Genomic DNA, 16,110 nt, shown 5'->3' with positions numbered 1-16,110 from the left:
GTGTGCAGTATACCCAAGTGTCCTCGAGCAAGACGCTGACTATTAACTTTGTTCTGTATATTGATATTTTTCAACAAGAAAAACAAAAGCCTGTAATGGTGGAGTTTAATCAGCTCCTAATGGACATGAGTACTTATTTTATGACAATTTAAAAAATTGCAATTTGCCAATTATTTGTTAATATGTTTTGTTTAATGTGAAGCGTACCGTATTTATTCAAATGCACTGATTTTCTTTTTCTTTTAGAATGGAAAATAAAAACCCTGAGAGCACCCCCTTGTGGTGTGGAGGTATGAGGGCGTCTGGATGAAGGCCATGGAGCTGAAGGTTTGGGTGGAGGGAGTGCAGCGCATCGTGTGCGGTGTCACAGAGTTCACCACGTGTCAGGAGGTGGTGATTGCTTTGGCCCAAGCCATCGGTAAGTTTTACAAATATCTTCTTTCCAATTTGAGGACTGCTGATGGTATAAGTTTGAAAGAAAAGCAATATTGGTCGAAGGAAAATGTCACTAAGATTTGATGCGTAGTTAAGTACACACACACCTTGAAAGTGGTATGAATGACTTTTTATCGTGCTTAAATCTCTTCAGGGATATTGTGCCGGTTTGGAAAGTGTTAGACACACTAGAGATGATAAATTACATGAAAATGAAAAGTGACTCAGGGGCACCGAGAGATTCTCAACTTGAAATGTGCTTCACTGAACAAGATGAGTCATCCTGCAGTCTGGGCTCTGTTGACACGTCGGGGAGATAATGTGCTTTTTCTTCAATATATTCAAGTGTTTTTTTTTTTTATTTGTTATGAGACAGTCATAGATATAGATGCACATTACTAGTTTTTTTCCCCCTATAATGCAAATGTCTCAAACTGTTCACGAGCCACAGAAATCTTTGAAAGTATTTTCAAAAATCAAATTATCAATCAATCAAACTATATTTATATTGCACCTTTCTTACGAATTCAAATGTAGATCACAGTGTTTGACGGAAATTTGCTTTTGTGATTGACAACAGTTAAAAATGATAAAAAAGTTTAGAGACTAATGCACACAGACGTAATTTAATACAATAATTAAAAAGATGATACAGTAAGAGAGTAAAAACATTAAAACAAAGCAGAGAACGGAATAATTTTTCAAATATAAGACTTCAAAATTAGCATAAAAAAATTAAGAACCCTAAAAATGATAAAAATCATAAAGAACTACATAAAAGCCAGACTGAATAAGTAGGTTTTTAGCTTGAGTTTAAAAATCGTGATGCGCACAGCTCGGTTAAATTACAAAATTGTTTTAGAATTCTAAGGATTCATGGATTTTTATTTTGTCATTATGTGCATAGACATGTACATAATGAAATAACATCCCCAAGTTCCCAGTTAAGCCCATAAAGAATAAATAGAACCAAATAATAATAGTTTTAAAGAATACAAATAGAAAAACTTGTAAAAATAGGAAAACACCAGTAATGTAGAGCATATACAAAAAACAACAATACAAATATACAATAATAATACATTAATAATACAATAAATTACGAAAACAATAGAACCCCAACAGCAGCAGCATTTGAAAAATAATTGAATTAAAATAATAAAGCAAAATGATCTATCATGCTATCTATCTAAATTACCCATTAAACTGTATTTAGAAGAAGACATTAGATCAAAAAAAGACTAGTTTGAGTTATTTTGTTTGAATTTGAAAGGAACTCATTATTTTTACTGTCTGTTTAAGTATGTTTAAACTGGCCCCTGATGTTCAGTTACTTTTCTTTCACCCTGCGGAGCCTTTGGTCTCGATTTAGTCATTTTGATGTGACTTCAGAGCTGAACGTTCCTCTTTCCCGTATCTACACGAGTACAGGCATTCACAGGAAGCTGCGATCTGTTGAACTTTCTCCCTTTTTCCTCAACAGTCGCTGTTTGTTGGGCAAATTTTTTTCCCCCACTGTAAAGCTCTTTCTTTTAAGCTGTGGGTGATTTGGTTCTTTTAATTCTGCCAGCGGTTCATGAGCGTGGGAGAGTGGCAGAGCCAATGAATCGCTTTGGCTGTTTTTGTTTGATCCAGTTATATTAAAGCATATGTCGAAAAACAAGAAAGCACAAGGAATCTTTAACAAGAGGCAAAGCAACAAAATAAATAAACGATTGAACACATTTGCTACATTTTCTATTCTTCATTGAAAATGCATGTTTTCAATACTGTTTAAAGTCGGTTATGAATAACGGAAAGTTATGGAAAATGTTAGAGCAGGCGTGTCAAAGTCATTTGAGTTCAGGGGCCAAATATGGAGCAATTTGATCTGAAGTGGACCAAGTTTCAACATTACCGTGCCCTAGTTTGCACTTCCACGTTTAAATGATAAACTACCGTATGTAAGGCACCGACAATCTCCAAGCAATAAGTGACAGATATCAGTCCCTGCAGGATCTAAACGTATGGTGCATTCACATCAGCGACTATAGTTGCTTAAATAGCCATTGTTGAGTCACTTGAACATAGTTGTAGTTTTTGCTTGTTTCATCACTTCCTTTAATCCAGTGACGTGACGACCGGGTGAGTGACGTGGGGAGAAACTCATTGCCAATTGGATGTCGCGTCATTCAAAATAGCTTGAAAATTCTACATTTTCTACTTTCAGCAACTCAGATCGCACAAATGTGTAGCTGGAATGGCGCGAGTCGCGTCGCTTTAAGGGAGGTCGCTTGACATTGCGTCATTTACAATGATTTTGAATGTAATCTTGTCGCCCGAGTCGCCTTCTATGTGAACGCACCTTTACATTTCCTTCATTTTGTGACCATTTCTTATTGATTTTGGGGAAATTTTACAGAATACTTTGAGGAAAAATGCAGGACATTGGAAAAAAATTTAGTTCTTTCAACAATTTGGGATTAAAAAAGTCTGTGAGCCCTGCAAATAAATAGTTTCACTGAATTTTTACTTTATTTACAGAGACTGAAATATCTACAACTGATTTATTTGGTAGGACGCATGGCGGCTTAATGGTTAGTACATCCACCTCACAGCTGTCCTGGGTTTAAGCCCTGTGGCGCACACTTGGGTCCTTTCTGTGTGGAGTTTGCATGTTCTCCCTGTGCTGCGTGAGTTTCCTCTGCGTATTCTGGCTTCCTCTCACAATCCAAAAACATGACTGTTAGCTTGATTGGAGTCTCTAAATTGCCTGTAGGAGTGAATGTGAGTGTGAGTGGTTGTTTGTCCCGTGATGGACTGGCACCCTGTCCAGCACCCATTGAGAGATAGGCACCAGTAGACCCCAAAACCCCAAAAGAAAGAGAAAACGGGTCAGAAAATGGATGGATGGATGGATGGATGGATTTATTTGGTAACTTACACAATGAGTTATGCTTCCTTTGATGTCTTAACTCTCTCCTGCGGGCCACATTGGAGGTTCAAAAGGGCCGAATTTGGCTCCTGGGCCTTGAGTTTGACACGTGTTTGAGAAATAGCAAAAAAACAAACAATGTGGTATATGTATCTGATTGTATACAGTGTATAATTTTTAGCAAATTCAGAGAGTGTACGTAGAGCTTTAATGAATGTGCTGCGATAGGCGAACGGCTACATCTTAGCTTTACATCACTAAGTACAATGCAGAGTATAAAATGCTGTCCACCACTGAAGTCCTGTGTTCTCCAGAGTGAAGCATTAAGCTTCTCTGCCTCGCACTCCGAGTTTGGAGGTTGCCTGGAAACTGCTTAATTCCTTTTCCATCACCCTGACGTAGTAGAAATTAAAAGGTGTTCAAAATTAATGCAAAACCAATTTAAGTCAACAACACAGTTTGTTATTCATAAAGATTTTAACGCGGCTGAAATTTGCTTTCATTAAGCCTCTTTGGGACTCGTTTAATCTCATTTGTTTAGCAGGAAAGTGTGTAAACAGCTGTTTGTCCCCACAGTTTGTTAACATCTGATTATTGCACATCATTGTTTTGTCAATGGGGACAATAGAAAAACAAACACCACACATCCTCAAAAGCATAGGCAGAGTTTGAGATTCTTGCCAGGGGGGGCAAAAGGAAAAAATACCGTCTGGAGATTTGTGCCAACCGCAATGTGTGTAACATATACATTAATGCAAAAATGATTAGTAACATAATTGATGGTGTTGACTTCAAAAATTAACGTCCACCGTCTCGAATACGGGTCAAAATGCTTGTTCTCACTCATTCGTGCTCTTAAAGGATCAAATGCTTCTCAAATACAGCAACATCTCACAAGTATCATATACCGTTTGAAAGCTTAGAATCATTCGTTTTTTAACCATATTATTAACCATTCTAAGCAAACGCACTCAATTATTTTGACAAACTTGGGGGGAAAAATGGTTGACATTAACAAGCCAGCACTGCTCACCTTTTAAAGCGATGCCATGTCTTACTGAATCCATGTATTCCATCAAAAGTGCTCTTAAAATCTTAATAAGACATCAGAAAATCAAATGAATCCTAGCATTTAGTTCAAAACATATCAAAACTGCTGTAAATTTTTTTTTAAATGTAACGTCCTATTTACAAGAAGAAAGCAGCCTTAATGACTGTGTCATTAAAAATCCTCATTTTTTGGTTTATTGTTGTAGATTAGTAATAAAATTAGGCCGTCGGCCACTTCAATTTTTGTTTCAGTACCATACATGAACTGCTGGGGGCAGTGTCGCTTCTACTATTTACATTGTACAGTTTTACGGCACTTGTGCATTGTATTATATTATATACATTATATTAAGAATTATATTTTTTCAAATGAATTTGTGAAAACTTTGACCCCCACAAACACTGCGTATGCTCAAAATCTTTATTTCCTTCCAGGGCGAACTGGCAGGTATACCTTAATCGAAAAATGGCGGGAAACAGAACGCCACCTGGCGCCGCATGAAAACCCAGTGTTGTCCCTAAACAAGTGGGGTCAGTATGCCAGCGACGTGCAGCTCATCCTCCAACGGACCGGCCCGTCCATCACCGAGCAGCCGGCTGTGGACGGGCTGGCACGCGTCCCGGAGCGAGGCTTCACCCGGCAGAGCCTTCCACCTTTGGCCAAGCTGAGGCCTTCGGGGACCGAGCACTCGCTCAAACGGAGGGAACCCAAACGCAAGTCACTGACTTTCACGGGAGGGGCCAAAGGATGGAGGGACATATTTGGAAGAAACAAAGATGCTGAAGGTAGAGAGTTGAAACCAGGGTTGGGGTCAATTATAATTGTAATTGCATATTTGATAATTCATTATCAATATGACGTGATTAGTGAGGATGCAGGAGTTGTTAACTCCTACACCGTTTTTCCGATTTTGACTAATGAGCTATCAAAACATTCAGAAAGTTCCTAAGATTTTTTTGTGTGATTATATTTTTTGTGAAACTGCATTGACTTTTCAGCTCTAATCCCATGTTTATGGTGGACATCTAATGCTAATGTTAGGCTATTGCTAGGCTAATGCTAGGAGGCTAATGCTATTGTTAGGCAAATGCTATTGTTAGGCTAATGTTATTGTTAGGCTAATGCTATTGTTCGGCTAATGCTATTGTTAGGCTAATGCTAGGAGGCTAATGCTATTGTTAGGCTATTGCTAGGTGGCTAATGCTAGGATAATGTTATAGCTAGGCTAATGTTAATGCTAGGCTATTGCTAATGGTTGGTTAATGCCAATGCTAGGCTAATGCTAATGCTAGGTTCATGGTAACGAATGCTCTTGCCAGCTAATATGAATGCTAAGCTTATGCAGTGCGATGCGGGCCAGCACCTGCATCCTCACTTGCATTTTTTTTAGGAAATGCAAATATTCAAGTTATAAGTATAATTGTAATTTAAAAAATATGTTGCTCTTGTAATTGTAATTGATTTGTAATTGAGTTCAGATAATTTACTTTGTAATTGGCATGACATTTCTATAAAAACTTTAATTTACAATGTAATAAACCATGTTATAGTTTTATGGCTTACACATAGGCCTACATAGTAGGGGGGAAATAGTAATTGTAATTTTAATTGTAATTGTAAAAATGTTGGTTAAAGTAATTGTAATTAAGTTGATATTTTAAGACTTAATTGTAATTTAACAATGTAATTGACCCAAACCCTGGTTGAAACTGACATTTCTCTTCTTTTGTACATTCTCTGCTAACTATAACTGTCTTCTATGACCTTCCTCTGATGTAGCCAAGCAGGCCCAGCATCGCGGCGTCAGTCTGAGCCTGAGCAGACTGGGAGAGGGTGGAACAGCATCTGTACCTGGCAGTCCCTCCCTGGAGCTGAGCCGTGTAGTGCAGCTGCAGAGGAACAAACTGCAGGCTCTGGAGAGCCGGCTCCTGTGCTGCGAGGTGGAGCTACAAGACTGGGAGGAAGCTGAAGTGAGGAAAAGCACAGCTGGGGGTCCAGTTGACTGATTAAAAAGAGCTGAATCTGGGCTAATTTTATTTTCTACCACTTTCTCAAAAACACTTCATTTATCCAACACTATAACTGGGTTATTTTTCTCTCAACAGGAAGGAAATTTGGAGGATGAGCTGCTGCTTTTGGAGCAGCAGGTGAGGAGGAACGACGCTGAGATGGAGGAGGAAGAGTTTTGGCAGAACGAGCTTCACATTGAGCAGGAGAGCGAGCGGCTGCTGAGGCAACAACTAGCCGAGCTGCAGGCACGAGTACGCGAGTGTGAGGCCAAGCTTTCTGAGTACTTAACACACATCCAGGTGAGAGGACGGAGATGCTGCGTGTTTACGGATACATCCTGCCAATTCTGCCTCTACTTTGTTTGTCTGCTGGATTCAACTAAAGTGATTTTTAATGTAATAGAGAATGGAAGGAGGCCTGGAGCAGGAGAGAAGGCAGCAGGAGGCCGAACTCAACCAGAGGGTCCAAGAGGAAGAGGTACGAGTCAAACTATGGCTGTGTTGGAAATGACATACTCCGTACCATGCACTACAAACTCAACGAGTATTTACTGCCTACTATATACTATAAGTGTGGTTAGGATGAATGGGATGTTGAGCGTTCCCACTGAAGTATACTTCCAAGTTTCCCAAGATGCATTTCAAACCTACAACGACAAAAACCTGAAGCAACAGAGGCTAAATATCTTCGTTGATTTGCCACCTTTGAAAGTTCTGAAAACATTTTAAGCGAGGAAGTGACCTCGTAGAACACGTGTGTCAAACTCATGGCTCGGTAGCCAAATCTGGCCCTTTGGAGCACCCAATTTAGCCCACAGGAGAAAGCAAAAAGATGACAGCGAAAACATGAATCATTGTATAAATGAAACTCAACACTATTTACTGGGGCTCACAGTCATTTTAATTTAGATAGATGAAAAAACTGAAGATCCATATCTATTACTTATTGTTTGGATATTGTTTGTTTATTACATATTTTGTATTTTATGTATAGGTAGAAGAGCAAACTAGGGCACAATAATGTTGAAATGACCCATTTTCCAGTATTAAATCTGTGGCCCACTTGAGATCAAACGACTCCTTATTTGGCCCCTGAACTAAAATGAGTTTGTGGCCCTTGAATGAAACTATCAACACGTGGTCATTTGATCCATAAAACTCACGTATACACATTTCAGAGATCCAGTTAACTTAAAAACAAGAGCCCTATTTATAAAAGGGTTGGAAGACAAGAAGAGATGCTTTTGTTTTGAAAAGGGAATGTTTGACTTTTAGCTTGAAGCCTCTCCCAGGACTATTTTACGTTCCGCTCGCAATGCAAGTGTGTCCACAGTGCATACTTCAAAAATGTCCCAGGTATTTCTCGCATACTAGATCTTTCCATACTATTAAATGTTAACGCACTACATACTCATTTTGCCGTCAGATTGAGTATGAGTACCATGACATTTTAAACACATCAGATCAGACAGGAAGCTGTTCTCTGGACTGTTGACTTTCAGAATCAAAATTTTTAGGTTTTTGGTCATTGTGCGTTTGCCCTGTGATGATGTACAGCACATGTGTCAAACTCAAGGCCCGGGGGCCAAATCCAACCCTTTAGAGCATCCAATTCAGCTCCACAAAAGAAAGTAAAAATGACAGAGAAAACATGAATTATTGTGTAAATGACCAAATAATTCAGTATTAGATATCTCAGATATTTATTGAAACGCTACAATTGTTTTAGGGGATAGCATTTTTGCATCATTTTTAATTGCAAACTATGGAAAGAACTCCCAGTTTTTCTGCCAGATCTTGCAAATTCTCACAAACAATTCCACAAAATTCTTGTAAATTACACAACAAATTGGTAACAAAATCAAGAATTTCTGAAGTGAAGTGAACTGATAACTCGGGCACAATGATGTAAAAATTGTGCTCCCCCCCCACCCCCCCCCACCTAAAATCTGTGGCCCACTTGAGATTAAACTGGTCCGTATTTGGGCCCTGAACTAAAATGAGTTTAACACCCCTGGTGTACAGTAAAGGTTGTTTATCCTGGCCGGTGCAACAAGGGCCACAGGTTTCAGTATTATGAGTCAGGTTTGGGGTCAATTATAATTGTAATTGTAATTGGAAAAAACTGCTGCTGTTGTAATCATAATTGAATTGTAATTGACTTCAGAAAATTGCCATTGTAATTGTAATTGCCAAGGAAATCCTATAAAAATTGTCAAATATAATTTGAGATCCATGTTACAGTTCTATGCATGATTGGCATCAATTTTAATTGTAATCACGTAATTGATAATAATTACAATTATGGCGTAATTATAATTTAAATTGTAATTTTAAAAATCTGTTGCTGCTGTAATCATAATGATATTGTAATTGAGTTCAGATAATTGACATTGTAATTGTAATTGTCATGAAAATTCTATAAAAATTGGCAATTATAATTTCAAGCAAAACTGGGGAACCATGTTACAGTTCTATGTACAGTTCTACACATGTGTAGTCAACAATTATTAAAATATGTTTCATATCAAGCTTTTATGCGCTTATATTTTGATAAGTGCATTGAGATGACGTTATTGTAATTTGCGCTATACAAATAAAGTTGAATTGAATTGATATGGAAACGTATCAATAACCTTCGGGACTATGGGTACGATTTCCACATTTTCCGGACCTTTTCTACATAAGAGTAATGTGCCTGTGTTTTTTTTGGTCTAAGGTGCCGCACTCAAGGATTCTTCCTTCCGCTGCCATGGGTTTGAATCCCACTTTTACCATATATATTTTTTTGATTTTAACATATTTAACACAGCAAGTTCCATCTTTAAAAATACGTATATAAAAAAATATATATATTTTAGGGTATTTCCTGGGTTAGGGATAGGGCTAAAATAAAAGGGTTAGCGGGGTAGCTAAAAATAAATATGAGCTAAAATAAAACTGACGGAACTTTAAGTCACGTGGTGCATCTATCACGTGACCTAAACTGGCCAATGAGGGGCGCTGCGTATGGATAGACGGGGGATCTATTCATACGTTTCCGTATCAATAGCCACGGCAAAAAAAAAAAAAGTAAATTTATTTTATTATTTATTTTTATTTATTTTATTTATATTTTATTAGGTTATTTATTTGAGGCTCAGTAATTGTGATTAATTGTAATTGCACTTTAGTAATTGAGAATGTAATTAAAAAAAAAAATTATAATATAATTGAAATTGGAAAAAATGCTGGGAATGCTATTTGTAATTGGTAATGTGAAAGGTAATTGAAAACATAATTGTAACTGAACAGAGTAATTGACCCCCACCCTGCTATGAGTATTATTACACTTTTTAGTTTTCCTTGTAAAATGTGTCTTTGTTGGTGCAACCACGCTGTGAGCCTCTAGGGGGCACTAAAGATTATTGGTAGGAATCCTGTTTTTTTTGACCGCCACCATAGTTTACTTTCCTTATTCAGACTGATTTAGAAACCTTGATCTGTTACATACAAATGCACCTACAAGCGTCTTAATTTGTTTTGCTGAACTTTTCTTTGCTATTTGCCTTCCAGGCTCAGGTCCAGCTGGAGAACGTCAAGGCAGAGCTGGACGTGCAGAGCCAACAAACAGCTCGGCTGGAGAGCAGCTGCAAAGCTTTGGAGCGCTCACTGGGACAGTCAGGGAAGAGATTACAGGTCAGCCTACTGGTTACACCCACATTCACAGCTCACACACACCCCTGACGTGCACATAAAACACGATGGGAAAGATGGAGGAGAGAGAGCTTTTGAAATGCGTATGAGGTGGAAAAATCAAATCCAAGTCCTTTGCACAGGTAGAAGAAGCATGTGGTGCTAAGCTCATTAGGTGGAGGGCAGTGAGGCGGGGTTTTATCTCTGGCTTGCAGCGATGTGAGCTGGATGGTGGCCTGCGAGCGTTGTATCATGGCACACAAACGCTCTGTGCACAGCCGAGGGTCCGCAGGCTGTGGAAAGCCTGGAGTAATGAGAAGAGGGGAGGGCATTAACAGCATTCTTTGCCTGATTAGGAAAAACGAAGAATAGAGGGCCTGAGTGGGTACACAATCCCTCACCTGCTGTTGCGTAACAATACAAGAGCTTCCACCATTTCACTTGTTTTACAAATACATAGAAATCAAACATTTGTCAAGCTTTCAGTCCACTTACCTGCTGTGTTATATCATATTTCAATAATAAAAGTACTATTTTGTTATAAACCATTTGTATCCACCTAATCTGTCATCAGATGTATAAGTAATTGATTACAAGTAAGGGCTTAATTGTCATTAAAATGTCTTAAATCAATGTTTCAAAAGTCTTGAATTTTAACACGACAAGTATATTTTTATGATCGTTAATTAGTTTCACACTTGAAAATAAATAAACAACATGGGAAAATGTAAATCTAACAAAAATTTCCTGTCCAACAAAGATTTTTCTTAATGATTTTTATTTTTTGTATTTTTGTTGTTGTTTAAAGGTCCCATGTCATGCTATTTTTCACCCATCTTCATTTGTTCTAGGAACCCCAAAAACATAGTATTTAGGGATTAATTTTCCAAACTCGAGTTTTAGCCTCTGAAAAGTCACTTTCTGAGCAATTCTACACATATGCATATTCATGAGTGGGCGTGTCTATAAACAGGACACTGACTTCCTCCTCCCCGCAGGGTGACGTAGGGCCAGAGGACGGCCCGCCCACTCTGTAGCTGAGCTCATGCTGCTTTATAAACATGAGACAGAGCATGGGGGCGGGGCGTTCGCCGGTACATACATAGACTGTAGAAAATACATACATAGCACTGCCCAAAGGACGCTGAAATGCTCACCTTCGTGGGCGTGTCTGTTTACATTTCAATCACAGCAGAGAGCTTCCTGGAGGCGTGGCTTCTCCAGCTCAGTGCCGCATCAAATAGCACTTTATGATGTTTAACATGTTGTAACATGGGGCCTTTAATAGATTTTTGGCTATTTTTGTAGTCATCTTGTGATTTTGGTTATTTTTGTCTGTTTTTTGTGTATTTTACTGGCATTTTGTGTATTTTTGTGTGTTTACTTTGGGGGTCACCAGTTGCTGTTTAATTGTCATGAAAATGTCTTAAATCAATGTTTCAAAAGTCTTAATTTTATCACATAATAAGTATGATTTTATGGTTGTAGTCTCACATTTCAAAATAAATGGTTACATTTGTTTTTAAAAACATATATATATATATATATATATATATATAATATACTGTATACAATCATGACAGCAGAACCGACTACAAAACAGTGATGTGGTTGCAACGGGACGGGTCATGCTCGTAGCAACTTTCAGCAACATTGCCTCTCCAAATATGATTTTTCTTAATGGTTTTTATTTTTTTATATATATATTTTGTTGTTTTATAGATTTCTAGCTATTTTTTGTAGTCATCTTGTATGTTTTTGGGTATTTTAGTCTGTTTTTGTGTGTTTACTAGTCTGTTATATTTTTTGTGTGTGTGTTTTATACTTTAATTTGGTGTGTTTACTTTGGGGTCCGCCAGTTGCACGTCTGCACTAGACACAATTATGTTTACTGTGAAGTTGGTCTTAAATTTGATCAAATGACAATAAAAGTCTTAAAAAGTCTTGAATTGAATTTGACTGATCCTGTTGAAACCCCGTTTTATGTATGACGTACTTGTACTTGAGTACAATGTTAATCACTTTAACAGTACTTCTACTTGAGTATAGGATATATGAGTATTCTTTTACACCTTTTCTGGTCATCATGAGTTTTATTCTTCATGTGAAGGAGAAGGAGCAGGAGCTGGAGCTGCTGACTAAGGAGCTCCGACAGGTCAACCTGCAGCAGTTCATCCAACAGACTGGTACCAAGGTCACAGTGCTGCCTGCACAGCCTGCAGAGGACAACGACTACGGTACGTACGTCCACCACACCTTTATATACGGGTACATAGCAGAGAATGGCTTTAACACACCTTCAGACATGGGTATTTTCTCATACTATAGTTACTGTACACACATAGACACAGTGTCACCTAGTGGTCATCAGGATGACTACATGTATGGAACGCTGTAACTACAGTGGTTGCCAACCTTTGTTTTTTTGGATCGTGACCTTATTTTGGTATCAAGAATTTCTGGCGATCCTAAAGACAATGTTTTTCTCGAATCAGTTTTTGATTTTAGTTGAACTAGATTTATTTTTGACAAAATGAATGTATAGAATACAGTTGTTTAAGATTGCATGTTGTTTTAGTTAAAAAAGAATAATTATTATTACATTTCAAAATTGCAAAACTGACTAAAACATATATTCATATATGACCATATTTCTACAACTGATGACCCCTTTTTCCAGGAAATGTACTTATTAAAAGCATGGAATTGATTTCTGCAATTTGGAAAAACCAGGATGTTTTTTTGGGGAAAAAAAAAAATCATATAAAATTAAACAAGGATTGCTATATTTCAGAAATTAAAATTCCATACATACATTTTTGTGACTGAAATTAAGTCCCTAAATTTACAGAAATGTTTGCTTTCCAAAATTCTTATATTTTAGGAATAATAATAATGAGTATAATTGTAAACATTTCTTTGAACTGGTTTCTGATGCATTTAATTACTGTTAAACTAATGAAGACAGATATACAGTAGAAATTTGAAGGAAAAACAACACAAAAAAGAGAAAATGTAGAACATGAGAAATTTGTTCACAATAAATAAAAAAGAAAAAAAAATCTAGATGACCCTTCATGGGTTCCCGACCCCAATGTTGAAACCAGGTTTGGGATCAATTATAATTGTAATTACATAATTGATAGTTAATTACAATTATGATGTAATTATAATTGTAATTGTAATCACAGGGATCAATGGCGCACTATGGCAGCCTCGATTCTGTCAGTCTGCCCCAGGGCAGCTGTGGCTACAGTATTAGCTTACCACCACTAAGTGTGGAGTGAAAGAATAATGCCTTAATTCTGTAAAGCACATTGGGTGTCTATGATAATGTTCTATATAAAATTATTATTAATTTAAGAAATCTGTTACTGTCATAATTATAGTTAAATTGAAATTGAGTTTAGATAATTGACTAAATAATTGTAATTGAGTTTAGATACTTGACTAAATAATTGTAATTGAGTTTAGATGATTGACTAAATAATTGTAATTGAGTTTAGATGATTGACTAAATAATTGTAATTGAGTTTAGATAATTGACTAAATAATTGTAATTGAGTTTAGATAATTGACTAAATAATTGTAATTGAGTTTAGATAATTGACTAAATAATTGTAACTGAGTTTAGATAATTGACTAAATAATTGTAACTGAGTTTAGATACTTGACTAAATAATTGTAATTGAGTTTAGATGATTGACTAAATAATTGTAATTGAGTTTAGATAATTGACTAAATAATTGTAATTGAGTTTAGATAATTGACTAAATAATTGTAATTGAGTTTAGATAATTGACTAAATAATTGTAATTGAGTTTAGATAATTGACTAAATAATTGTAATTAAGTTTAGTTAATTGACTAAATAATTGTAATTGAGTTTAGATAATTGACTAAATAATTGTAATTAAGTTTAGTTAATTGACTAAATAATTGTAATTGAGTTTAGATAATTGACTAAATAATTGTAATTGAGTTTAGATAATTGACTAAATAATTGTAATTGCCATGAAAATTAAAAAAAACAAAACTGTCAATTATAATTTAACACAAAACTGGGGAACCATGTTACAGTTCTATGTACAGTTCTACACATTTGTGTTGAAATAGTTTTCATATCAAGCTTTCCCACATTTGACCATTTTTTAAAAAAATCTAGGGCTATACTGACACAAAAAAGGCTGAGACGCCCACACCAAAATATTAAAACCTTTATTTACATTGATTAAAAAGCTTAACATGGTCTGCGTTTAGATCTGCTTGACATTAAATCATTGATATTCTGTAAAATTTGTTTTATTTCCTGCTCCAGAGGTTGAAGGTGGTTCCCTGAAACGACTGGGCTCAGCTCGTCTCCTGCCCAGTGACCTTCGTGCTCTGAAAAGCACCGTCTCCTCCAGCCTGAACCCCGAGGGCATCTACGTGTGAGCCCCGACCCCAACCCGACCTCACACAGATGTTGTCTAACGTCGTCCTGCAGATGCACACAAACGCTCCCACACACCTTTAGTTTAGTCATCGCTGTGTCCCCTGGGAGCCGCTCTGATGTCAACAAATGTGCGCATACAATTTTCACATTATTTTGGGGATTATTTGGAGGACGTGCAGAGTGAATACAGTATACATAGTCATACATGCATGAGCAGCATGCACTCAGTATCTACAGCACCACCTGTTCTATAAACCATAGCCATATCTGACCGCCTTACCCTGGTATCTAATGACCAGATGTCAGAAGAAGATGTAGCTGAAAGCTGAACTATAAAAAAAAACAAACAACACTATGCGCGTTATATGAATTTAATTAAATGCTTAGCAGCAATTCAGGTGTCATGGTTACTGATGTCAGAACATCTTATATGCTTTTTTTTATACAAGCGTTTTGCATTCTTTGCTTGTTTTTTTAAGCGTAGACACATGAAAGTAGTTAAAATAATTAACAATTGTATTACTTTGCAGTTTTCTAGGTTCATTTTTCAGTTTTTTTTTGACAAAACCTTGATGTAATTGAATTCCGAGTCAGAAATGCAGTAAAAAACCAGCATGGAAACCCAGCATTCTCCTCCTGTGTGACCACTAGGTGGCACAAACGCATTTATTATAAACGTGGGGAAAGTTAACTGTGTGAAAGTTGATCCTGGATCTTCTCATGTGACAGTCTGCAACTTTTTATTTTTTATTATTTTTTTGTTTTCGCTCCATGACTGTGCTCTTTGTTTTCTGACGAAGCCTCAGCAGTGCATGTGTGTTAAGGTGCTACTTGCTGTTTCTTTAAAAAAAAACACCCTATTCTATTCTATCTCGTCTCTTTAACATTCTAACAAAGCTGAAGATGTCTCACGTTGAACCAAAGCTAGTGAATCAAAACAAATAGATGAATGTACTTTTTTATATGCAACATCCACAGAGTCTATTTTTATGGTTTGTTGTCATTGGGAGGCAGAATGGTGCACAGTTAGTGAATTATAGGGAAATCCTGATCTGTGTTTTGATTTTCATCTTCCTACAAAGTATTTTTTTTTCTTTGGAGAAAACTGTTAAGCTTCATAAGTTATTTAACAATCTGTTAATAAGCCAGTGGTTCCCAAACAGGGGTACGTGTACATGGCAGGGGGTACTCGGAAGACATTTTAGACACATACAAACTAACAGTACTATTGCTCAATAAATACTATATTTTCTTGTATTAATTGAAACAGGATTATTATATGTTGTAGAGCAGCTGTTCTCAACCTTGGGGTTGGGACCCCATTTGCAGTCGCGAGACACTGGGAGGGGGTCGTCAAATGCCTTGAAGAAATCAAGAGTATTTTCTGAATATTTTGAGCCCTTTTTTTTTTTTGCTTTTTCTGCAGCTACACCAAACTTGCCATATTTTAACCTATTTTCATCACTTTTTCTTGCCATATTTTTTACTAATTTTAATGTATTTTTGATACATTACTCCCATTTCTGCCACTTTTCCATCAAATTTCATATTTCAATGCATTTTTTTTCCACTTTCAAGACATTTTCAGCACT

At 36.7% G+C, this 16,110-nt stretch overlaps 1 protein-coding gene across 2 annotated transcripts in view; it reads left to right on the top strand.

The window, feature by feature from the left end:
- The window catches only part of rassf8b (Ras association domain family member 8b), a 36,739-nt gene extending 20,833 nt beyond the window's left edge, over positions 1-15,906 (top strand). For both annotated transcript variants that reach the window (XM_028451694.1, XM_028451693.1), the window contains 8 exons: positions 247-418; positions 4,835-5,185; positions 6,180-6,370; positions 6,506-6,709; positions 6,813-6,887; positions 9,965-10,087; positions 12,195-12,321; positions 14,402-15,906. In XM_028451694.1, coding sequence (XP_028307495.1) covers positions 307-418; positions 4,835-5,185; positions 6,180-6,370; positions 6,506-6,709; positions 6,813-6,887; positions 9,965-10,087; positions 12,195-12,321; positions 14,402-14,517 — 1,299 coding nt within the window. In that variant the 5' untranslated portion in view covers positions 247-306 and the 3' untranslated portion in view covers positions 14,518-15,906. The remainder of the gene's footprint in view (positions 1-246; positions 419-4,834; positions 5,186-6,179; positions 6,371-6,505; positions 6,710-6,812; positions 6,888-9,964; positions 10,088-12,194; positions 12,322-14,401) is intronic.
- The last annotated feature ends 204 nt before the right edge of the window (positions 15,907-16,110 follow it).

Source organism: Gouania willdenowi, chromosome 6 (assembly GCF_900634775.1).
Source record: "Gouania willdenowi chromosome 6, fGouWil2.1, whole genome shotgun sequence".
Lineage (NCBI taxonomy): Eukaryota > Metazoa > Chordata > Actinopteri > Blenniiformes > Gobiesocidae > Gouania > Gouania willdenowi.
Note: the sequence above shows the minus strand (reverse complement) of the source record. Positions and strands in the feature narration are given on the sequence as shown.